This window comes from Coffea arabica, chromosome 11e (assembly GCF_036785885.1).
Source record: "Coffea arabica cultivar ET-39 chromosome 11e, Coffea Arabica ET-39 HiFi, whole genome shotgun sequence".
Classification (NCBI taxonomy): Eukaryota; Viridiplantae; Streptophyta; class Magnoliopsida; order Gentianales; family Rubiaceae; genus Coffea; species Coffea arabica.
The window spans coordinates 44865620-44891183 of record NC_092331.1 but is presented as its reverse complement, the minus strand read 5'-3'; the positions used below and the strand labels follow the sequence as shown (position 1 = coordinate 44891183).

The 25564-nt window shown below is 38.7% G+C and overlaps 1 protein-coding gene and 1 long non-coding RNA gene across 4 annotated transcripts; both read left to right on the top strand.

The window, feature by feature from the left end:
- Positions 1–9: 9 nt before the first annotated feature.
- LOC113719637 (protein XAP5 CIRCADIAN TIMEKEEPER) lies at positions 10–5464 on the top strand. 3 transcript variants are annotated; one of them, XM_027244887.2, is made up of 14 exons: positions 36–153; positions 267–359; positions 746–985; positions 1095–1160; positions 1246–1310; positions 1429–1541; positions 2877–2958; positions 3051–3127; positions 3209–3270; positions 3414–3545; positions 3640–3693; positions 4285–4350; positions 4744–4818; positions 5095–5464. In XM_027244887.2, exons 3-14 carry the CDS (start codon positions 815–817, stop codon positions 5143–5145), a joined length of 1014 nt encoding a protein of 337 aa, XP_027100688.1. In that variant the 5' UTR covers positions 36–153; positions 267–359; positions 746–814; the 3' UTR covers positions 5146–5464. The 3 variants fall into 3 exon arrangements, with proteins under 3 accessions (XP_027100690.1, XP_027100688.1, XP_027100689.1); XM_027244888.2 differs by having other exon boundaries at positions 99–153; positions 301–359; XM_027244889.2 differs by lacking the exon at positions 267–359 and having other exon boundaries at positions 10–153.
- Positions 5465–6409: 945 nt separating this feature from the next.
- Positions 6410–7119, top strand: LOC113719142 (uncharacterized). Its single transcript, XR_011825759.1, has 2 exons — positions 6410–6568; positions 6638–7119. It is a non-coding gene; the product is annotated as an uncharacterized lncRNA (long non-coding RNA).
- The last annotated feature ends 18445 nt before the right edge of the window (positions 7120–25564 follow it).

Sequence of the window (25564 nt, the reverse complement as noted above, 5' to 3'; positions counted from 1 at the left end):
CTAAAAGTTCCAAATCCAATTGCACTCTCCAACAGCTCGGATCCCAACCGGGTCAAATAACAAATCGGATCACAAAGTAAGTCCTATCCCACTATGTTCTTTCCTTCACAAAAAATCAACCTCTTCCAGACATTGCAAATTAGCTAACAAGAGGTAACTTCCCCTAGTTCCCTTTTGGTTGTTTATCAATTCACAGATTTTGAGATTTTCTGGTTGGAATTTTTCATTTTTAACGTTCTAGGGTTTGCTTTATTGGTATTTTTCAGTCTCTGAAGATTTGGATTTTCCTTCTTTCACCAGAAAATCAAGCCTCTTCTCTTCTATTCAGACACTGCAAATTTAGGGTTTTTAATAGCAAGGTAACTTAGTTGCCTTTCGGTTATTTACCAGCTCACAGATTTTGCTGAAGATTTGAAGATTTTACGAGATTATCTGATTGGGATTTTTCATTATAACTTCTAGGTTTAGTTTGATAGTATGTTTCAAAACCGTAATTTCTTTCTACCATATTTATGCAGTAACAAAAAAAGATAGCTAGTTGCATTAGGAAACGTTATTTTTGTTGAGAAATCGACCTCGGCACATGCATTAGATAACAGTTTAAATGTTGATTATAGCAATTTCTGGTTGTTGTATTTAATTTATTAGGGTTAAATGACTAATTCGATTATGAAAGGGATCTTCCTTTTTTTTGGATTAATTACGATGTGCAAATGCAGACCTTTGAGTTGGTCAGTTTTTGCAGAACATTTGCAGGGCAGTAATCGAAGGGCAGATTGAATCTTGATAAAGGAGTTTGGGAAGACAGAAGAAAATGTCGGGTATGGGAGATGGGTATGTGGGCACTGCCCAAGATGCTGTGAGAATCCGAAGGCTTGAGAAGCAAAGAGAAGCGGAGAGGCGAAAGATTCAAGAGCTGAAGAACAAGAGTGCTTCCTCTAAAGGCCAACCTGGCCTCCTCCAATTTGGCTCCAGCACCTCTGAGGTTGGCCCAATTTTATGAACAAATCCATGGTTCAACTTTTAGACTCTTTTTTTTTTGTGCAGAAAAATATACTTAACCTTTAATGAAAATATATGTTTTTGCTGTATAGATACTCGAGACAGCATTTAAGAAGGAAACTGTTGGGTTGGTGAGTAGGGAAGAATATGTTGAGAAGGTAAATATGACCTGGATATCAAGTGTTAGTTTTTTTCCAGTCTTGAACAATTTCATGTTGTAAAATTGTGTTTGTATTCATGCAGAGGGTTAATATTAGGAGTAAGATTGAAGAGGAAGAAAAAGAGAAGCTTCAGAAGTTGCAACAAGAGTGGGTGAAATTCATTTATAACTGTGTTTCATTTTCACAGAATGAGAATATTTTGAAATTAAAGCACCTTATTATACAAGTTATACTGAACGTGTTGTGTTCTTTCCTTGTATTTTAGGGAGGAGGAACTTCAGCTACAGAAGCTTAAGAAGAGAAAAGTGAAGGTGGACCCTCGGTTATCCTTTTGTGATGATATTGAGAATTCCAACACAGATGAAGATGTAGAAAACGGTAGGCTTATTTGATTGCTTGAAACCTGTTTTTTATATGATTTATTCAGCAGTTGCACTTTAAGGGTTGATACCTTTTAGCAGTACAAGGTGGGATTCACTAGACAGAGGCATCTCTGGTTTTTGGGGCAAAATATTCCAATTCTGGCGCTGTCTCTGCTGAACTGTAGATTGTTAACATATGAACCAAACTAATGTTTGTTGTTGTGAGTGAAGATTAGGTCATACTTAGTGGATTTGGTAGGTTTAGTGACTTTTGGCTTGTAAGGGTGTAGATCATTTAGGTCTTATCGACCCTTCTCTGTTTTCTGTTGATTGTTTTGGGAGGGGATATTTTAGGCTTACTGAACGGTGGTCTTAGAAGACTTATTGAGTGGAAATCTTTTTCTTTTTGCTATTTTGCAGCACACAAATGCCTTGGGAATTGATTACTAATTATGCCTTGGGAAGTGATTACTTACTGCTATGCTGTCAAAAACTTACATTGTAATTGGATAACACTATAAGTAAGATGCAGAGTCTCCATACAGCTTATGGGAAGAATCACTGGCCATGTGCCAATTCCAGAGTCCATTACCCAGAGCTTTAACCTTAAACAACTGTTTAACTTGCTTCATCATTTGCCAGACTGACAAAGATTTGATGCTTTTTAGAATTATTTACCTAGAAATAGCAGTATTTAAGCAATATATATCTTATTTAAGCACATCTAGCCATTCTTGCAGATACAAATTGAGTTGTGCAGAGGTACTCTTTTGCATTTTGGTCATACTTTACCATATATCACCCTCTTTAATTGCTTGTGCTCCGTCCACTTGCACCCTATGTTCAACATTTCTAAAGATAGCAGTATCCCATAGAATTGGAATTTGGAACTCGTAATAAGTGGAGAAGATTCCATGAGTGGGGATTCGTCTGGCCTTGAAATGTATAGTAGGGCTATGAGAGCAGAAATAATTCTCATAGTGGTGCTTAACCTTGATGAAGCACTTTTTTTGGCTTGTCATACAAGTTAAATTTCATCCTTTCTTTTGTTAGCTTTTGCACATTGGATCAAGCAATTGCTACTAAAGGCTCCTGTGGATGTGACTTTTCAAGAACTTGTAGTTGTTTACAAAATCTATGGGTCACGGGCCACTTCAAGTTTCATAGTTACTCAAGGATCAGGGATACCGCCTGAGTTATTTTTCAATTTTTTTTTGGGTGAGAATGGTGGCTGGTGGGGACTTTTTTCATGTTCTAGGTTTTGAAGACTTGATTTACAGTGTTAGGGTATTTGCAGGTCTTGTATTTGCTGTATTTGCGTAGTGACATACTTGTTTATTTTATTCCTCAGTTGGAAGGAAAGAATCAGAAAGGCTTGGATGTTGGAAATTCGGGAAGGATCCAACTGTTGAAACTAGTTTTTTGCCTGATAGGTGTGGCATCTCTACTTCTCTGCTTAACATCCCTTCACTATTTGATTTCCTTCTTATGCTTGTCCGTTGGATATTGAAGCACACTCTTTCAGTGAGAGAGAGGCAGAGGAGCAAGCTGAGCGTGAAAGGCTACGGAAGCAGTGGCTTGTTGAACAAGAACGTATTAAAAGTAAGTCTTTGATTCTAATGTCATACAGTAATCACACGTATGAAATTATCCAGACTAATAATTTTCCCTTTGTAATTTCAGATGAACCCCTTGAAATTACTTACAGCTACTGGGATGGGACAGGCCATAGACGGGTTATCCAGGTAATTAATAATCATTAAATAGGTGTGTTTCATATGTGTCTCTGCTGCTTTCCTCTAGATGTCTATATCTTTCCTTTTCCTTTTATGAAAGGTTTTCTTTATTTTCATTCAATTATATTCCTTTCCTTTGATATTTATTTCAGGTTCGGAAAGGAGATTCAATAGGGGAGTTCCTTCGAGCTGTACAACAGCAACTTGCACCAGAGTTTCGAGAGGTCCGGACAACATCAGTGGATAATCTGCTATATGTGAAAGAAGATCTTATCATTCCTCATGTATGATTGAAGCTGTCACCAATGTTTGAGTTTTCTGTTATATTCAGCGGAGTTAAAACTATTTTTCTGATTATCCGTCTGTTCGTCCTTTCAGCAACACAGTTTCTATGAGCTGATTGTTAACAAAGCTAGGGGAAAGAGTGGACCGGTAATACTCTGTTTCTTTGAGTTTGTAATGCGTTCCAAGTGTGTCTGTTGGTAAATGTGATTATCCACTATAACCTTTAGTAGACTAAAAGAGCAGGCAGGCATATAATATTTACTTGTTATTTGCTAAATCTTTCAGTTTACCATTTTATGATATATTTTCTGATTGTTGCACAATAAGTACCTCCTGTCTCTACCAAGTTTTGATGAAATTGGTTTAAAACTTATTATTGGTTTGCAATTTAGAATAATGATTGTTACTTGTTTGTTTATTTATTTATTTATTTATTTAACTTTAGAGGCATTCCCCTTTATGGAAACTCGGTTTCTTCATTAGGTTAAGCCCATACCAGTGTCATGATGGTGCATTTAAGTAGCACAGCTTTTCTTATCATCACTGTCTCTCTTTATCTCTGTAAAAGATGTCATATTTGGACATGTGGCTCATGGTTGTTTTCATTTCTTTTCATTTTCTGAGTTTCTTGCATTCATTAATTTGCTTGCATGTTAAGGGGGAATATTTATTGCTCTACGTTATTTACTTTCTGCTAGTTTCTGATTGAAACTTTTCTGGCTTGTCAAACATCTGTAGCTTTTCCACTTTGATGTGCATGAGGATGTGAGGACAATAGCTGACGCAACAATAGAGAAGGATGAGGTAAGGATTCATAGACTAGGAAATAAGTACTTTATTTTCAAAGTGGTCTTCTATTTACAATTTTTGCATGAAGGTTTGTCTGGCAATTTATAACAATCTTGCACATTATCTTTGGGGGATACTGGAGTTATTGGACAATTCCTCTCAATTATTTTTTGTCCAGAAACAAAGCTGTGCACTTACCATTCCAAACCTATATTTGTTTAAACCATCAATTTAAATCAACTTTTAAAGCTCATGACATACTTCGACAGAAATAAGTACCTTTTCAGTTACATACTTTCATAATTCTTTTCTTGGGACCATTGGTTTATTGACTAGACATTCTGTTACGTGTGATTTGGCATACTTTTTGTCATTTGGTCCCAAACTGATTTTCTACTTTTCTAACAGTCACATGCTGGGAAAGTTGTTGAAAGGCACTGGTATGAGAAGAATAAGCACATTTTTCCTGCTTCACGTTGGGAGGTTCTCTCTCTCTCTCTCTCTCTCTCTCTCTCTCTCTCTCTCTCTCTCTCTCTCTCTCTCTCTCTCTGTATGTGTGTGTTGTGTTTGTGTGTCTAGGAGCGCGCATGCGCAGGTCGCGGTATACTTCTATAATACAAGTATCTTGCAACTTATTTTGGTGTTCAGTACTGGTTAACTCATCTTGGCAGCGCGGTAAATGTTAGAAATGTTTCCATATTTCATGCCTGGCTGTACTGTGAGCTTTGAATAATTCATGCTTTGTTCATCTTTTTGTAGATATATGATCCAACAAAGAAGTGGGAAAGGTACACTATCCATGGGGATTGATATGTTGAAGCCAAAATTACCCCTTCAGTGTTATTTGATTGCAGAACAGAAGTGCCTTGTAAAGCTAGAAATGTATCTTATCAATTGGACCGATATGATATAGAAAAACTTGTGCTTTTGTTTATTATTGTGCTAGAAACGTATCTTACAAGATCTGGAGTTGTATGTTCTATGCATCGTTTTGGTTTTATTTGCTGTTGCAGCAGAATTTCTCTTTTTGTTTGATCAGACCAAACCTGAGTGATAGTGTAATAGCTGATTAGTGACTGTTGATAGACATGCATGTTCAATTTTCTGATCAAACAGCTATTTGCTAGCATCTATTTTTGTGCAAGTATCAATTCTGGAAAGAATGAAACTGTAAAAAGATATGTTAAGAGACGGGAACTATTCTCTGGGCCATTATACTCCAGCCTTTTCTGCATACAACAATTCTTTAGTTTCTTACCAAAAAAAAAAGCAATTCTTTAGTGAAGAGAAGATGAGCATGCTTCATCATAAGAAATCTCTCGAGTTTGTAGGGAAGAGTAAAAATGGGCCTCTTATAAGAGCTATTGAATCACCTATGGTGCGGCTTTCTGCTGAGCAACCTTGAAACTTTACACTCAAAAATTATGGCACGTGGCTGTGTCCATTTGCCTCTGGTGAAATCTCTGGTTTGAATTTCGGGTCCGACTGTATTTAATATTTTGCGCTGTCTAATTTGACCCATTGGATCATTAGTTAGTACTTGATGACAATTTTCAACTGTTGGATGCTTTTTTTTTTTAACTGATAAATTCAACTAAATACTTTGTTATGATCGATGGGTTTGAAAAAATGAACCAAATTGATTCAGTAAAAACCCGTTTGAATTTGATTGGCCAACTAATTAAATTAAATTGATTGGCGAACTAATCAAATTAAATTTTAACACTTTGATAGATTTTAAATCCGACTCATACTCGACTCAAATTAAATTATTCAAATCAAATTTGGACACGTCATAAACTTTAAATTCAATTCGAACTTAATTCAAATTAGTATATAAGTAAAAGGAAAAATTGCACAAATCATCTCTCACATATTAACGATGTGAAAATTTAGTTCTTGACAACGAAAAACAGCATTTTTAGTCTATTACAAACAAAAAAGATCAATTTTGGTCCCTGTTAGCTTTTCCGTGTGAATTCTTGACGGACCCAGTCATGGGAACATCACGTGACCAACTTTTGAGGGACAAAAAGGGCAAGTCACTCAGATCTTGACCAAAATGTAGAGGATTAGTATCTTTCTTCCTTCAAAGCACTTCAAATCCCTAAATTTCTTTGAAGTTGCCATGGGAGAACCACCAAACTGTAGCTGCGGTATACCAGCCACAGTGAAGACTTCGTGGACAGCTGAGAACCCAGGAAAGAATTTCTATGGATGTGCCTATTGTGAAGTAAGTCTTTGCTTCAGAATATTTTGTTTTCCTTTTTTGGAGAATCTGAGCTCCGTTCTCCATGACCAGCATACTAATGGCGGAGGTGGCTGTGGGTACTTCAAGTGGCATGAAACAAGCGGCTGTGAGAGATGCGATAAACTGGTGAGGCACACACGGAGGTTAACAAAGAAGGTGAAAGATTTGGAGATTGATGTGGAGAAAAGAAAACAAAAAGAGCGCAGAATGAATCTGATGCAATTCATGGCCATTGTTACTGTAATCTATCAATGGCTTTCGAAAGAGTAATTTGGCTCTAGTTGCATATGTTTGTCTGGGTTGTGAATTAGGGGCCTCTGGCGTAGTAGCCTATCAATGGCTTTGGAAAGAGTAATTTGGCACTGGTTGCATATGTTTGTCTGGGTTGTGAATTAGGGGCCTCTGGCGTAGTAGCTATTAGGTAATTTATAAAGATAATGCAAGGGATTTAGATAATTGTTAGTTGTATGGTTATGAATATATTGTTAAAGTAGCATTGGAATATAATGCTTTGTTTAGCAATCTGCAAAATACTTCAGAGTTTGCAATGTTGCATGTGTTGTCCAAATGCATCGACTAATTAAATTGAAACATTCTCCAATCAAACTAAAATAGCACTTTAGACAATGTAATGTTGATTCCTGCTTTAGTAAAAATTGCTCATAGAACAGGTCACGTAATTCCCAACAAAACTGAACTAGCAAAACAGGTCACATAATTACCCAACATTGACTTCCCATTTGTCCATGTCTTTCATAAAATACAAGTCAAAAGTTGAACATAGTCTCCTGAGATCAATTCCATTGCTGTAATAACAAAAACTGAACCAGCAAAACAGGTCACATAATTACCCACCAACAATTACTTCTCATTTGTCCATGTCTTTCATAAAATACAAGTCAAAAGTTGAGCAAAGTCTTCTGAGATCAATCCTAGTTAAAAGACACTAATTGTTTCCAAAAACCAAAAAGTGAACTACACAAAAGGATATGAGAGCTCTGATTATGCAGCAGTAGCTTCTTTTAGCAGAATCATTCAAGCCTTCTTTGCAGCAGTAGTGGTCTTTGTTGTAGTAGCAGCTTTTGCATTCTTATGTCTCTGAACATAAAAAAAAAAAAATCAACAATGAGAAAAAGACCACTGGATAAAATAAAAAATGTGAAGTTTAATGGTTAGGCAACAAATAGAACTTACAGCCAAACCACGTGGTTCATAAGGGGCCCTCTATAAAGAACAGCCAGTGTAGAGTCACAATTACTTCGAGTGTGTCCGAATTTTCGACATACCCCACATCTGTACTTCACTTTCTTACCCTAACCATGATCAAGAAGTAAGGAAAAAGCAACTAACATTAGTTAATAACCCAATAAATCTACAAACTGAATTGGTACAAAGAGAGAGAGTGTGAACTGGACAGGGGCCATCTCGGCTCTGGGTGGTTGATTAGATGGCTGACTACTTGCTGGTTGACCAGGTATTTGATTAATGAGATCAAGCAGAACCTCATCAGTCAAGCAGGCACTTGTTTCATCCATTGGTTCAGTTTTGAAACAAGTACTTGCGTCTGTACCAATAGTAGAAAATTGAGGCTGGTATACACTCTCTTGTTGTTGTGGCTGAAGCTCTTCATTTCTTGGACCACTTGCTATCTCATGTTGACCACATGTTGCCATATGTGGACCACTTGCTGCCTCATATGTGTTTGCAACATCTCTTTGTTGTGTAGCTTCCTGCTTAGGTGGATTAACAATGACATGGTGTGTACTTGCTGCTGCTCTTCTATTGCCATTTGCTGCATCTGCATTTTCTGGACACTTTTTGCTGTTGCGGCCTAATTTTTTGCACTTTCAGCATTTATACTCCATCAACCTAGCTCTAGACAGCTTTTTAAGTTGCCCTCGACTACTTGTTGTAGTTGGGGGCTCATCAGGCTCTCTCCTTCGAACTTTCTTTGGCCTACCTAGAAGCTTGATATGCTCGGGGGGTAGTACAGGCCCCTTTTTCAGATCTTTCCATAAGTGCTCACCATTAAGAGGATATATGATAGGCTCATACGCCCTCATATATGCCTCCTTGGAGTAACATTCATGCACAAAACTCTCTGGAGGTTCCTTTGTCAATGCAATAGCACTCATTGCATGGGAGCAAGGAATGCCATTAAGTTTCCACCTCCTACAACTACATGTCCTACTAGCCAAATTAACAGAGTATCTATCCCCATACATGCACCTTCCCTCATAAAACCAGTCACCCGAGGGTGTAGCTATACAACTACTTGCTGCATTTTTTACTTTTTCAAGTTTCTTTAAAATTTTTGGGCACACACTTCCACTATACTTTCTCATCCACTCCCTCTTGGTCTCCATTCTAGTCATTAAATATAGCCTAATAGTTTCTAACATGCCAAGTATGGGCCTCTCTCGTGCTTCTAAAATGCTAGAATTAAAACTCTCACAGAGGTTGTTTAACAGGATGACACACTTAGGAGAAATGTGGAAGTATGCTCTAATCCAATGTTGAAGTGTTGTATTATCAACTAACCATTTAAAGGCCCTTTCATTGAATTCCCTTAAAGCCTCCATCAATGCAACAAATAAATTCTTGTAGGGTGCTCTTGCAAGCGACCAAATTCTATCCTTTAGTGCCAATCCACTATGCTGTTTCTTGAAATTGTTGTACATGTGTCGTACACACATTCTATGCTCCACATCTGGAAGAATCTCGTGCAAAGCTTGGATCATCCCCTTCAAGAATAAAGCATAACAGATATATTAAAAGACAGCTTTGCATTAAAAATGGACAAAACATATAGCCATATAAAAATCAGCTTAGTAGTTCACCTTCTGCTTATCAGTCATAAAGGTTCATTTACCCTCATCCTTTATGTCAAGGTCAGTCACCAATTCAGTTACAAACCACTTCCAAGTAAGCTTATTTTCAACTTTACCCACAGCAAATGCAATAGGATATAACTGATCATTTGGGTCGATTCCCACTGCTGCAAGTAAAACACCTTTATGGGGACCTCTTAAATGACAACCATCTAATCCAATAATAGGCCTACAACTAGTTAGAAAACCTTTCTTGCATGCTGAAAGACACATATATAATCTCTCAAACCTATCCTCTCCCTCATCATCTTTAGTTACAGTCATGAACACATTTGATCCGAGGTTTGCCCTTTTGACCTCTCTACAGTAGTTCCACAGCTTATTATATTGATCTGCATAGTCTCCTTCAATGAGTTTCTCTACCTTTTTCTTTGTCCTAGTCAGTTCCTAAATTTGATATTAGGTGATATTCATGATTTGTACGGTAAAATTAGGCTTTAGGGCTAATTAGAAAACTCTAATTTGGGTTAGGATTGAAACCCTAGTTTCGTATTATTCATAAGTTTGGGTTGTATTACATGTTTGGTATTTTAGTATGTGTTTTGGTACAGGTAAGTATAGGAATAGATTTCTTTTATCAAGGTTAAGTAAGTTTAAAAAGGTTAAAAATCCTAAATGAGCAAAACCTCTAGTGTTATAATCGATTAGAAGTCCTAAGTTGGGGTTAAAACCCTAATTTTGCCTTTGACAAAAAGGTTGTTGTTTAATTGCTCTTATGTGGGATAAAGTATGTGTAAGTATAGGTGATTAAGATAGGAAAGTGATTAGTGAAATAATTAAGTGTGATTACATGTTTTTGACTAGATTAAGTTTAAGACCTATGGAGTAAATTGAAAGCTTTTCAAATGTTTAAGGGCAAGAGTTGATCAAATGCAAAGTGAAGGTGTAAGGGGTTAAGGAGCAAATTCCAATTTTTGTGTGATTGGTGGAAGTAGAAAATATCTTCCAAGGCTTTGACCAAGCTTATATATCATAGGATGGGCAAGATAATCATAAGAAACAAAACAAAATAAAACCAAAGAGAGAGAGAGATAGAGGGCCGAGAGCAAGAGCAAGAAAGAAAGAAAAAATTCTTCAAAGTTCTTCTTCTTCTAGCTTCCATCTTGATCTTGGAGTTGGAGAAAACAACTTTGGCACTTGATTGTGGTAGATTCTTCACCTACAAAGCTTTCTTGAAGGTAAAACATCTCTCTCTTGGAAGTTAAAAATTAGTGATTAAACTTTGAAGTCATGAAAGTGATGTTTTGTTATGATTGTGAACTTGTGTGGTTTATGTAGTGATTATTGAGTAATTTGATGGTTAATTTCAGTGATTTATTGCTGCCCAAATTTCGGTTAAGATTATGGAAAAATTAGGGCTTCTTGCTTTATACTTTCCTTAGTTGGTTTGGTTGAGTAATTGGCTTGTAAATGGAATTCTTGATGTGTTAATTTCACTTGTATGGATGAATCCTAACCAAATCCAGTTTAGTTATGAAACCCTAGGTTAAGGGGAAGTTAGTTTGGGTTAGTTAAAACTTGGATTGTTAGGGTTTAATGGGTTAAGTTTTGAAGTAGCTAGAGTTGGGGAGATTAGAATCTTTATTATGGTTAGTGCTTGGTAAGTTTTGGGATTAAATTGGGAAAGGAATTTTGGGTCTTTTGTGGAGCAATTAGAAGCTGGTATGTGTGTGTTTATTTGGTATGAGTTTGGCTAGAAAGCTTGTATAAGAACCAAAGAAACGGACTGTGCGGTTGCGGCGCACGAAACCGGCAAAACTGGAAACAGGGCAGTCCACAAATCCGAACTTGAGCTCTATTTTTCTTTATGTTGTGTGCTGATTCAGAAGTTTCTCAAAACATGAAAGTTGTAGATTCTTAAGTTCTTGTTGTGTTTACAAAATTTCAGGTCAATCGGATCTGTGTAGCCTGAGTTATGACCAAAACACTAATAGTTATGCAAAACTGTGGATTTGGTGACGTTTCTTGATTTGGCCTCTGACCATGCTCAGTTCGTCCTGATAACGTGCGAACTAGGTGTTGATTCCTTCATAAGAAATGTAGATCTTGGTCTTAGCTTCAAAATAGTATAAAGTGCATCCAAATCCGAGTTCCGTAGCTTCAGTTATGATTAAACCAAGATCAGTTGTTAGAACTGCCTGTGAATTTGGACAGTTCTGACAGGAAATTTGGACCCATTTTTCCCCATGCTCTGTATTGATTCAGGTTTTATCTAGAACATAAAGGTTTTAGCATTATGACATAGCTTTCCAACGCCTTTGGAATTTCTTGATTTGGATTTATGAGCTGTGAGTTATGGTCCAGTAAACAAACCCTGTCCGTCACCCTAAATGCAAATTTGTGGTACTGTTTCCCATAATTTCGACCTGCTTCCATTCAGATTTAGATTAAGGTGTCTTCATGAAAATTGTAGCCCTTCCTCTTAGCTTCGCAACAGTACCTCATATACTTTGGTCCGACACTCGTAGCTTCAATTGTGTTCGAAACAGTTTTTGACACCAAAACGGTTATGCTGCCATTTCCGTTTCCGTATGCCGCTTCCGCACTTGCGTGTGCCAATTTTGCCGTTTTGCTTGATTTATGCATTCTAGTAGCCGTTTGTGATATATTGTGATGCAATCTTCTATTTCAGACGGTGGTGAGTTAGACGGTGCCAGTGGGGCCTACTAGTTGGGATACGTGGCGTGATCTTCACATTTTGCTATACTTGCTTTTTGTGTAAGTACTCAGGTTATTTGTTTGTATACGTTGCTTATGTGTTTCGAGATGAATGTAAGGGTGCTTAGGCGAGGGTGTACTTCATCACACTCGACCTAAACCCTAATTTGCACTTGTGTAGCTTTATGAGATGTGTATACATGAATTATTTTGGTATTGAACCCCTTGAGTTGGTAGTTCGGGGTGACTTTTGTGGGACCCGATCTTAAGACCTAGATGGACTATTCGAGTCGGCCGGGGCTTGGTCGAAACTAGTCCAACCTAGTCTTGAGGCCACCAAGTTTGTAGGTTCGAGTTGTGAACCAAGTTTATAGGTTCAAGTTGTGAACCAAGTTTGTGAACCGAGCTTGCGAAGCAAGTTCAATTTCATTTCGTTCGCTCGAACAAGTTTGTGAGGTGACTGGCCAGTGAGGATGATAAGGTGTTAGGTGGGAGTATAAGTGGAGTTCTACGGACCTTATTTGTGGTCGACGGAGTGTCGGCAAGAGGCCACACATGGCAAACGACTTGACTTTGGAGCCAACCCGTATCCTACCATTGTGATCTTACACTTCTGTATTGATGTGAAATATTTGGATTTATATGTTTATTTGAATGTGCAATTTATGATTTTACCCCTGTTTACTTACTAAGTATATAGCTTACCCCTTTCCCTTTGTTTTCCTTAGCAGGGGCCGACGCGGGGGACTCCTTGGCACATTCACTGGTATAGTTAGGTTTGTTTGTAATAGTTGGACAGTTAAGATGTTTATCCTTATTTTAGTGATCTGTATAAGGACCCTTTTTCGGGTATATTTTTTGATTTTGATCATTATCATAAGGTAATATAGTGGTCTGAATAGCTACTTTTGAGGATGTAAATAGAACTCTTTTGAAGTTGAATATATTGTGAATAGTATGCCTTTGGTTTATCTAGTTTTTATTGTTTTAAAATTTTGAATCCTGGCGCGAAATAGGCAGGCGTCCCGCCGATACCCTAGGGTTCGCCCTTGGAAGAAGCGGGAATGTCACAGGTGGTATCAGAGCGCCTAGATTAGAGAACTTGGGCAATTGGGACATACGCGATAGGCACTAGGCATATTTGATTCTTTTAAAATGAATGATATATTTTAAACTGAAATGCCGGTGAACTAACGAATTAATATTTGTAAGTATGGATTCGGGCAATTCTAGTGGTGCGGGACCCAGTGGCGTAGGATCGGGACCGGGACCGAGACCTCCGAGTGCGGGGGGCTCGGTGAACCGAGTATTGCGTAGGCGGGAGATCCGATATCAGAGGAGGCCTGGGGAGCCTTATATTTTATATTCACCCTTTCGTCGGATGCCGCACCGATCCTGCGAGTGTCGCCATACGTACGGCTACCCCAACGAGGTCGTCCTGGCGGTGGATGACGAGCGACGTTACCTGGGGAAGGTGGCCGATCGCTTGGTTAGACAGCTGGAGGAGGCTAGAGAGATTAGCCACGGGCAGGCTAGGCGTATTGGGGAGTTGGAGCAGAGCCTCCGAGTTGAGGTGGAGAGGACGGACGCTCTTCATCGTCAGTTTCATGACACACACCAGCACCTTTTCGCTTTGAAGGGGCAGCTGAGGGAGAGGGCTCGGGGTATCATGCTAGACTGTGAGGTCTTATTAGATGTGGCCGCGGAGGTACCACCACGAGCTACCGGCCCAGAGCGGATGGACGAGGTGGACACTTTAGGTTCCGTTGGGAATTGGGGCCCTAGGGGAGGCGCATAGGGCCGTTATTAGGATTTCCTTTTGACTATCTGACATGCTTGTTTTGTTATAACCAGTATGCCTGGTTTCTCTTGTTATCTGGTAGTTGACCACATTTTTGGAACCGGAGTACTTATGTAAACAAAGGGTTTTGTACCGACCGGATGTCGGATAATTCGTATATCTTTTGGTGTGACTTTGTAAATATATGTATATATTTGAGCATAATCTTTTGAACTTATCTTTTGCGTGTCTTTTGTGCATAAGTTTTGTGTTATTTATTTCTTTCATGACTTGAATAATAAGTACACGTTATGTTTCAATTTATAGACTTTTGAACCGAAATGGACTCCGGTGGTAGAGGTAGAGGGCGAGGAAGAGACCCCGAAGGAGGAAATGAGAACGAGCCAGATCAGGTAGTTACAGCCATCCAGGATGGCTGACCTGTTAGAACGTATGGTTGAGCAATAGGGTCAGGGTCATGGGAATACTACAGGAAACCCTGAAAATAATCCAGACAATCACGAGGGAGAGGACCGTGTATTAGAACGGTTCCAAAAATTTGTACCTCCCAAGTTTATAGGTGGACCTAATCCTGACCTAACAGAGGGTTGGATGGACCGTATGATGGATATATTTGCCGCACTTGGGTATTCGGAGGAACGATAGATATCTTTTGCTGTTTTTCAGTTTGAGGGGGCTGCTTGAGCTTGGTGGAATGTGATTAAAGCCAAGTGGGAGCGAGAACAGACCCCCTGAACATGGGTTAATTTTACACGGGAATTTAATGAAAAATATCTGCCGCCCATTGTGCAAGAGAAACGGGAAGATGATTTTATTCGCCTACGTCAAGGGGCATCTAGTGTGGCGGAGTATGAAACCCAGTTTACAAAACTCTCCCGCTTTGCCCCGGATCTGGTGCTAACGGAGCAAAACGAATCCGCCGCTTCGTTCAAGGTTTAAATGTGGAGATCCAGGAAGCACTAGCGGCCGCACAGTTGGACACATTTAGCCAAACCCTAGAAAAGGCTCAGCGAGTTGAGACCGCCAGGGGACAAGTCAAAGCCTTCCATGACCGGAAAAGAAGGCCACCTATCTTGAGCAACTTCACAAAGGATAGAGCTCGAGAAACGAGCCACCCTCTAAGATAGGTCGAGGAACTGGTGGTCCACGAGATAATGTGGAAAAAGGTCAGGTATGGAAAAGGTTCCAGAGGAGTGGCCAGCATAGAGGGTCAACATTAGGAACTAAGCCGACCTGTGATTTCTGTGGGGGCAATCACACTGATGAGAATTGCTGGAAAAATAGTTCGGTACGAAAATGTTTTAAATGTGGTAGTACGAAATATCTGATTGCCCACTGCCCTAAGATGCAAAAAGAGAGACTTAAGCCACCGACTGAAGGGACCACAGCTAAGCCGTCAAATGTAGGGGAAAATCGACCCAAAGGACCAGGCAGAGTATATGCAATGGGTCAACAGGAGGTGACTGACCCTTCGGCGGGCATCGAAGGTACGCTCTCTATTTTCGGCGCACCGCAAGTGTTTAATGGACCTAGGTGCCACGCCTTTTCCTTTGTAAACCCTGTATTTATGGTTCACAAACAAAGGCATTAATTTCGAGGATGAAATTGTTCTAAGTGGGGGAGGTTGTGAGACCCAAGTCAGTTCCTAAATTTGATATTAGGTGATATTCATGATTTGTGCAGTAAAACTGGGCTTTAGGGCTAATTAGAAAACTCTAATTTGGGTTAGGATTGAAACCCTAGTTTTGTATTATTCATAAGTTTGGGTTGTATTGCATGTTTGGTATTTTACTGTGTGTTTTGGTACAGGTAAGTATAGGAATAGATTTCTTTTATCAAGGTTAAGTAGGTTTAAAAAGGTTAAAAACCCTAAATGTGCAAAACCTCTAGTGTTATAATCGATTAGAAGTCCTAAGTTGGGGTTAAAACCCTAATTTTGCCTTTGACAAAAAGGTTGTTGTTTAATTGCTCTAATGTGGGATAAAGTATGTTTAAGTATAGGTGATTAAGATAGGAAAGTGATTAGTGAAGTAATTAAGTGTGATTACATGTTTTGGACTAGATTAAGTTTAAGACCTATGGGGTAAATTGAAAGCTTTTCAAATGTTTAAGGGCAAGAATTGATCAAATGCAAAGTGAAGGTGTAAGGGGCTAAGGAGCAAATTCCAATTTTTGTGTGATTGGTGGAAGTAAAAAATATCTTCCAAGACTTTGACCAAGCTTATATATCATAGGATGGGCAAGATAATCATAAGAAGCAAAACAAAATAAAACCAAAGGGTGAGAGAGATAGAGGGCCGAGAGCAAGAGTAAGAGAGAAAGGAAAAGTTCTTCAAAGTTCTTCATCTTCTAGTTTCCATCTTGATCTTGGAGTTGGAGGAAACAACTTTGGCACTTGATTGTGGTAGATTCTTCACCTACAAAGCTTTCTTGAAGGTAAAATATCTCTCTCTTGGAAGTTAAAAATTAGTGATTAAGCTTTGAAGTCATGAAAGTGATGTTTTGTTATGATTGTGAACTTGTGTGGTTTATGTAGTGATTATTGAGTAATTTGATGGTTAATTTCAGTGATTTATTGCTGCCCAAATTTCGGTTAAGATTATGGAAAAATTAGGGCTTCTTGCTTTATACTTTCCTTAGTTGGTTTGGTTGAGTAATTGGCTTGTAAATGGAATTCTTGATGTGTTAATTTTACTTGTATGGATGAATCCTAAACAAATCCAGTTTAGTTATGAAACCCTAGATTAAGGGGAAGTTAGTTTGGGTTAGTTAAAACTTGGATTGTTAGGGTTTAATGGGTTAAGTTTTGAAGTAGCTAGAGTTGGGGAGATTAGAATCTTTATTATGGTTAGTGCTTGGTAAGTTTTGGGATTAAATTGGGAAAGAAATTTTGGGTCTTTTGTGGAGCAATTAGAAGCTGGTATGTGTGTGTTTATTTGGTATGAGTTTGGCTAGAAAGCTTGTATAAGAACCATAAAAACGGACTGTGCGGTTGCGGCGCGCGAAACCGGCAAAACTGGAAACAGGGCAGTCCACAATTCCGAACTTGAGCTCTGTTTTTTTTTATGTTACATGCTGATTCAGAAGTTTCTCAAAACATGAAAGTTGTAGCTTCTTAAGTGCTTGTTGTGTTTGCAAAATTTCAGGTCAATCGGATCTGTTTAGCCTGAGTTATGACCAAAACACTAATAGTTATGCAAAACTGTGAATTTGGTGATGTTTCTTGATTTGGCCTCTGACCATGCTCAGTTCATCCTGATAACGTACGAACTGGGTGTTGGTTCCTTCATAAGAAATGTAGATCTTGGTCTTAGTTTCGAAACGGTATAGTGTGCATCCAAATCCGAGTTCCGTAGCTTCAGTTATGATCAAACCAAGATCAGTTGTCAGAACTGCCTGTGAATTTGGACAGTTCTGACAGGAATTTTGGACCATTTTTTCCCTATGCTCTGTATTGATCCAGGTTTTGTCCAGAACATAAAAGTTTTAGCATTATGACATAGCTTTCCAACCCCTTTGGAATTTATTGATTTGGGTTTGTGAGCTGTGAGTTATGGTCCAGTAAACAAACCCTGTCCGTCACCCTAAATGCAAATTTCTGGTACTGTTTCCCATAATTTCGACCTGCTTCCATTCAGATCTAGATTAAGGTGTCTTAATGAAAATTGTAGCCCTTCCTCTTAACTTCACAACGGTACCTCATGCACTTTGATCCGACACTCGTAGTTTCGATTGTGTTCGAAACAATTTTTGACACCAAAACGGTTATGCTGCCATTTCCGTTTCCGTATGCCGTTTCTGCACTTGCGTGTGCCAATTTTACCGTTTTGCTTGATTTATGCATTCTAGTAGCCATTTGTGATATATTGTGATGCAATCTTCTATTTCAGATGGTGGTGAGTTAGACGGTGCCAGTGGGGCCTACTAGTTGGGATACGTGACGTGATCTTCACATTTTGTTGTACTTGCTTTTTGTGTAAGTACTCAGGTTATTTGTTTGTATACGTTGCTTATGTGTTTCGAGATGAATGTAAGGGTGCTTAGGCGAGGGTGTACTTCATCACACTCGACCTAAACCCTAATTTGCACTTGTGTACCTTTATGAGATGTGTATACATAAATTATTTTGGTGTTGAACCCGTTGAACTTGTAGTTCGGGGTGACTTTTGTGGGACCCGATTTCAAGACCTAAATGGACTATTCGAGCTCCAACCTAGTCTTGAGGCCACCAAGTTTGTAGGTTCGAGTTGTGAACCAAGTTTGTAGGTTCAAGTTGTGAACCAAGTTTGTGAACCGATCTTGCGAAGCAAGTTCAATTTCGTTTCGTTCGCTCGAACAAGTTTGTGAAATGACTGGCCAGTGAGGGTGATAAGGTGTTAGGTGAGAGTACAAGTGGAGTTCTACGGACCTTATTTGTGGTTGACGGAGTGTCGGCAGGAGGTCACACATGGCAAACGACTTGGCTTTGGAGCCAACCCGTATCCTACCATTGTGATGTTACACTTCTGTATTGATGTGAAATATTTGGATTTATATGTTTATTTGAATTTGTAATTTACGATTTTACCCCTGTTTACTTACTAAACATATAGTTTACCCATTTCCCTTTTTTTTCCTTAGCAGGGGCCGACGCGGAAGATTTCTTGGCACATTCACTAGTATAGTTAGGTTTGTTTGTAATAGTTGAACCGTTAAGATGTTTATCCTTATTTTAGTGATCTGTATAAGGACTCTTCTTCGGGTATATTTTCTGGTTTTGGTCATTATCATAAGGTAATATAGTGTTCTGAATAGCTACTTTTTGGGATGTAAATAGAACTCTTTTGGAGTTGAATATATTGTGAATAGTATGCCTTTGGTTTATCTAGTTTTTATTGTTTTGAAATTTCGAGTCCTGGCGCGAGTTAGGCAGGCGTCCCGCCGATACCCTAGAGTTCGCCCTTGGGAGAAGCGGGGGCGTCACACTATATGTTTGCCATCTAGAGATGTTAACATTCATGTCATTTTTCACCTTACCTTTCAGATTACTTACCTTCATATCAGGAATAAGGGAGATCTCCTTTTGGTATCTCTCAACTAGAAATGTAGAGTTTACAAGTCCATGATCGAAGGTTCTCCCACATGTGCATTCAACTCGCATGCTTTTCACTTGAAATGTCATTTTGTCAGGCATAATTGCAGTGAAAACTTTCCAACTGCAGTTATTGCAATATGCTGTAACTCTCCTGGTATCATTTTTGCTGAACTTTATTTTTCTTCCATGAGTCACCCCATGGCTCTTACATGCCTTGATGAACAGGTTTTTTGAAATAAATGTCTAACCAACCTAAAATTTGGGGTCTTGCATGTCCGTATTAAGATTGAACCTTGGATACTTGACCCTTTTCCCTAGCTACATTTTCTCTTCTTCTGAATCGCAGGCACTGTCAAAATCTTCTGATTCCGTAGCATCTTTATCAAATTCAGCTCCCACCGTTTCAGGTTGACTACTTGTCCCCTTAGTGGATCCACTGTTCCTCGCAATTTTGTCCCACTCAGCTTTTCTTTGTCTGACTTGTTGCACTACATGCTCCTCATCACTAAATTGATAATCACTATCAATAAACCCATCATCTTTATTTGATTCCTCCTTATTTTCAGCACATGTGTTTTTGTTGCTTCTCTTCTTTGTCCCTTGCTTCCTAGTTGTTGCTGTGGTTGGTGTTCTTTTACTTGCTATTTTGGTTGGTGCTCTTTTACTTGCTGTTTTGGTTGGTGTTTTTTTGCTTGCCACTATCACCTTAACTATTTTTTCCTTTCTTGAATTGCCAAATGAAGCTATATTCTCCCCTCCTAATTCAGCTACACTTTCATGATCACATGTCCCTTTATTCTGTAGGTCCAAGTTTGTTTCCGCTATTTCTTCAGTACAACGCAAGGTCGCTAGACATGGATCTGCTACATTCTTATGCCCATCAGCTCCAAAATCAGTAGTATCTCTGTCAACAACTTCACCCTCAGCTTGAGTTTGACTAGCTGGAATATTTGTCAACACTACTTCTTCTACACTAGGAGACCTTTGTTGGTTTTTTGCAACGTCATCCGTATTTCCCTTATATGGATCAGGTTCACAACCACTAATGGAGTACAGCTTAAGGTGCACAACAAATACATCAACCATCCAATATTTTACTCCATTTCTGGCCAAATCTTGAGCAACATCTTCACACATAACATAAATTAACCCATCTTCCATCGTCATCCCCAGTCTTAAGTAATAGTAACTTGCAGTAAACTCAGGAAAACCTAACTTTTCTGCTATCCTATCTAAAGTACAAATTTACCACATATCTGGATTACAATAGTCAACAATCTTGACTTGCCCCCCAACATATTTTTTGGTTGGCAAATCAATGAATTCGCCTCCGTAGTGAACCCTAATTGAAAATAGATTACTATTACCTGCCAACCATTTAGGCGATAATCATCAACCAACAAAATAAAGAAAAGGACCCAACACAGAAAAGGACCCAACCAACACAGAAAAGGATCCAAAAACGACAACACACATGAGAGACCACAGCTACTAGCATGTATAAAAACCATTTCAGCAACCCTAATAAACATATAATAACACTTCTTACATGCGCTAATCACGATTATTATTATTTTATTCATTGGATACGTTTGGATTGGTTAATTTGTATTGCTTAATTTAGTGTGCAAAATTTAATTTCAAATCCTTGTTTGGACACGTCTTTTTTTGCATTTGGTGTTCACAAGCAAAAGCTAAGTTGTACCCATCAAATTAAGACAAAAGTGGTGCTGGAGTCAGGGTTCACGTGGTAGATGGACCCACCGTGTTTTATTCAATTCTCACCCAACAACTTTATTACCTCCGTATTGACACGGTAACCAAACCCACTCAAATCTATCCGTTGTTGTGAAACCCAGAGAGGAGAAAGAGAACAAACTATCGAGCTTAGTCAAATTCTATGAGTTTCTGTTTGCTGCTTGAGAGATATACTCTAGCCACCGCTGCAATACGTATACGCCTTCAACCAAGAAATAGTTAACACCAAAACGATATCTGCTATCCATGCTTGCTATTGCCTGTTGACGTCAGTTAGAGTTCCGTAAAAGTCACCAGTGGAGGCAGAAATAGACAGCCAGATCTGGGGTAATTAACTTGCGAATGCCAAGCTGAATACCAGAGTTGTATTCGGGAGAGCGTGAGCTTGAGGTATTATTCTGGAGCTTATTTAGAGGAAATTCAAAGGTGATACCTAAAACAATTTTGCCAATCCGGTTTCAAAACCCAGTTAGTTGCAAATCTTTTTTTTTACAAGTTTTTTCATGCATTTGCCCAATGTATGAGTCAGCCCTAATTGGAAATCATGTAGTTATATTTTACGCAGTCTGAAATTTTGGGTTGCTGCCCGCGTAATTGCCTTCAGAGTTTGGCATATCGAACTGCCATTAGGCACCTATAGACACGGAATTTGTGAGTTAGGATGAAATTGCAAGTTTATTTCTAAATCGAGTTAAATATGCATTAGCGTTTGCCCGAAAGTGAATAATGCCTGCTGATCTAAATTAGACTGATTCTTAGAGTAATCTTGATTGTCGCAGATCCTCTATTTTTTGTTAGATAGACTTCATCGAAATCTATAACCGGAATTTGAATGTTGCTGAAGTATAGTTGCTATTTGCAAAATGATAATAGAATTTCTGTTGTTTAGAAATATGATGAAGTAGGCTTAACTTGTTTGTATGCTGAAGTTTATAAATATCTAAGTATGCTGAAATATGATTCAAACCTATTACTTCCCTCTCCGGAGAAGTAAAATAGATGTCTGCTGTTGCTTGAAAAAGATATACAAGTCTAGGGATAATGACCTGTTCCCTGTTATGATGATGTTATATATCCTTTCTGTCCAGAAGGAAAAATACAAAGTATTATCTAGATGTGGGATTCAAAATGAGTTTCCTAGAGCTACTCAGATACCTTATGCTTGGTCGGATGGTTATTGTGCAGCTTCGCACTAGATAATTTGTCTTAACAGTCTGACTAGAATCGAGAAGCAGACTTTAAGAAAGAGAGAGAGGCACTTGCACCATTTTACTAGGGAAACCAGATGAAAACTGTCCTGGTATTTTAGGAAATTAGGGGTGAGCTCTCAATGGCCACAAGTGTATGTAGTAATGCTGTTTTAGAGTTAATTTTTGAACAATTGGCCAAAAAATGAAAACGAGTTAATGCTGATTGTTTTTACAGAGAAAGACCATAGGCAAGTTCCCCAGGCGGTCAAATATTTTCCTCCCCCATCCGGTAACGAAGATTGAGAATATAAGATAATTTGAAACCTTCCTATTTTAAACTACTTGTATCGAGTGTGGCAATCTCATGAGTGGAATCCTCTTGACACACCCTTATATGGAGTAAATGCCCAACAAGCACAGACTATCATTGTTCGGTCCACCTACCCCCGCCTGTGCATCCGAGATTTCTTCCGTCCACTCAGTCACAGCCTCAAACGACTACATCGAATCCCTAGTTAACTACTTCAAGGTAAGTCCATCCAAAAATTCATTTCCCAATGCAAAAACTTTTTTTACTTTCCATTTTCATGCTGCTGTCTTCAACCTTTGGCCCTGTTTAGGCACTTTCATACATCCATTTAATATCATTCTTTGGTGTACTATATTGAACTTGACTAATCATACTCCAACTAAATCTGTTTACTCCATTCAATTTCTGTCCTGACACGTGCCATTTTACTTGATAGTTTGACGTATGCTTGGGTTCAAATTAGCACCTTGATGGCTGATTTGTTCCTTTCTGTCCTTGTGCATTGTCCATCTTTTATATATGTTATTATTTCAAAAGCGCTGCAACCACTTGGAACGTCTATTGGCTTGCAACCACGGGAAGGTGGTTTAGTTGCCTTCGGTTATATCACTTGGACAGTTTACTTTTCGTTATGCATTGCTACGAACTGATATGCACGTCCTTTAGTCTTTAATCTGTAGATGCCTCGTGACCACACCACCCCAAAAGCTCATTGGGATGAAAACATGGAGATGCACTTCTGCATGAATTCGTTGAGTGGAAAAAAAGTGGGGAGTGGAATCCAAACATCTCTACCTAGGCAAATTGGATGAAACTGGCTGCCCACCTTAATTCCGCCTGGGGCAAGTAGTATGTGTGGACTGTCTACCATTCGAAGTTCACGCGTTTGAAGAGGATTTTGTGTGCATTTTCCAAATTAGAAGGTTTACGCCTCTCAGCCGAAACTGGAATTGGGTAGGACGACAATAGGAGATGCTTCTTGGCCGATGAATCTCAGTGGACCAATCTGCAAATGGTAATCTGCCATCCAAACAAAGAATATTTGGACAACACAATTTGTTATCAATTATATTTTCCTTCAATTGCTTAATTCATTAATTCATAACTGGCGGGCTGACTAGTGACTTGTTACTTTACTTGCAATGGAATAATTTTAAAATGCGACTAGTGCTTGGCTGCTATGGTAGAATAGGATGAATAGGTACTCATGTGCTAACTAATTGTATGTCTTCGCTTTATTTTGTGGTCTTTAAATGCGGCTTGAAGGATTTTTTTTCTAATTTGATAGGAGAATAAAGACTACAACCAATTGCGATACCACCAGTGTGTCGACAAATATGAGATACTATCCGAGGTTTTCGAAGGAGAAACTGCCACTGGAAGCCAGGCAACTTCAACCTTTGCTTCTCCATCTTCGCGTGGGCCTCAACATATTCTGGCTACTCATTTCGGAGGGCAATCAAGTTCACATTTGAGTGAGGAATTGATTAGTGGTGACCCAGATGTGGCATGCTACGATTGTGCTCCTAAAGTTGGAAGAAAGAGAGGATCGACCAGCGTAGGGGCAACGACCTCAGGATACGGATCCCGCCGGAGCAAGTCGAGCAAAAGTTCCGACAATCCATTTGTTGAGTGTGCCAACTCGCTCAACAACCTTGCCTCAGTGAAACTGCAAATTAAGGATCGTCGCTCCAACGATTCTGAGAAATACAATGGCAAATCAGGTTGTCGAGTCCTTCGAAGGCCTGTCAAAAGGACGCAAATTAGCGGCTCTTTTACAACTTCAGGATGACAAATGGCATAAAACTTTCCTGACTATGGCTCGCGATCTTCAGGAGTACTGGATTAGAAATCTGGAAGTTCCCCCACAGAAGGGGTCAGATGAAGAGTAGTTCATATTTGGGCTGATTTCTGTTAAGTGAGCAACAAGGGGAGTGTTTGGATACAAAACTTATCCCAAATAATATTTCGCTTGCATCATAAACACATTTTTCAACCCACCTTTTTATATTCCCAATCACCTTTTTATCTCACATACATCACATCACAAAAAGTGCTACAGTAATTATTCCAAATAATATTTCAAATAATACCCTATCCAAACAAAGATTTTATGTATTAAGTCTCCCGAATTTTAGTAGTTCCTATTAACTCACTGCATTTTCACTTCCAGTACTAGATTAATTTCTGTTCTTATATTATATTATTGGTCCAACTTGGTCCTTGGCTGTTGTTATATTATGAAGGTGGTTTTCCAATGGTGAATTTCTGTTGTTATACCTATAGTATGGTGGTATTGAGATTTTGCATAAAATAGGAATGAACTTCGGCACTTGCTCGTGGTTGGATGCTATGTTATATATAAGTGTCTTATTACAGCTTTACAGGAGCCTTATATTGGTGCCTTATATTAGTGGTTATATATGAACCACACAAATTATATTAGTGCCTTACATGTATACCAAATGAAGTGACGGCTCCTTTGAACATTTTAGCTTACCAATCACGCACCTGGGTCCATAGACAGGAAACTATATTGTGCATGCTAGGCAAATGTGACATGCAGTTCCCTTGTACAATCGAAGTGGATGCGCAATTTTTGAATCCCTAAAAAAATGCATAGTAACTGACTAATAATTAAATCCACTTTACTCACCATTTCTACTTCAAATGGCAAACAACAGCCTATAGGTTGTTTTTTTGTAATTATTAAAAGTAATTTTTTTGAGAACCAACAAAATTTATTTCAATTGTATGCTTAAAACAAGAATTGTGGTAAAAGTAAATTGCAAATTGTTCCAATATGAACTTTTTAATTAAGGAACTGCTTATATGTGCAATTTTAGCATGCTTATCATAAGTTTCTCCATTTTTTATTTTGTGGTCTTTAAACGAATGATGCATCTGGTGCTTCTTTAGCATCTGCTTAGGCAATGGAAAGTTTAACATAACGATTTATTGGGCAACATAAACCTTTAACTTTAACCCATGCAGGACAAAAAAAGGAAATTGAAAATTTTCATGCAACGAATGATCCCAATGTGCCAAGCATTTGTCCTATAGTACTGCAAATGGAACATGGGGTGAGCAGATAGATGTCCTTGGTATAAGTTAGAATCCATTCTAATATTATATTAAGAAATTGGACAAGTACCTTGTCCATAGCTTCAGATCTTCCTACTAAGTGATGAGCTGATAGATTTTCAGTAGTGATTCCACTAGCGTTGGTGGGGACTACTATGTCATATGAAGGGACTCCACGTTTTGTCTTCACTATTGACTCTATCCATCCATCA

What these genes read in the sequence shown, in the direction of transcription:
- LOC113719637 (XM_027244889.2), top strand. Translation starts at nt 815, where the DNA reads ATGTCGGGTATGGGAGATGGGTATGTGGGCACTGCCCAAGATGCTGTG. An exon ending in GGGAAGAATATGTTGAGAAG is followed by an intron (nt 1,161 to 1,245) that starts GTAAATATGACC and finishes GTATTCATGCAG; the next exon opens with AGGGTTAATATTAGGAGTAA. An exon ending in TGAACAAGAACGTATTAAAA is followed by an intron (nt 3,128 to 3,208) that starts GTAAGTCTTTGA and finishes TTGTAATTTCAG; the next exon opens with ATGAACCCCTTGAAATTACT.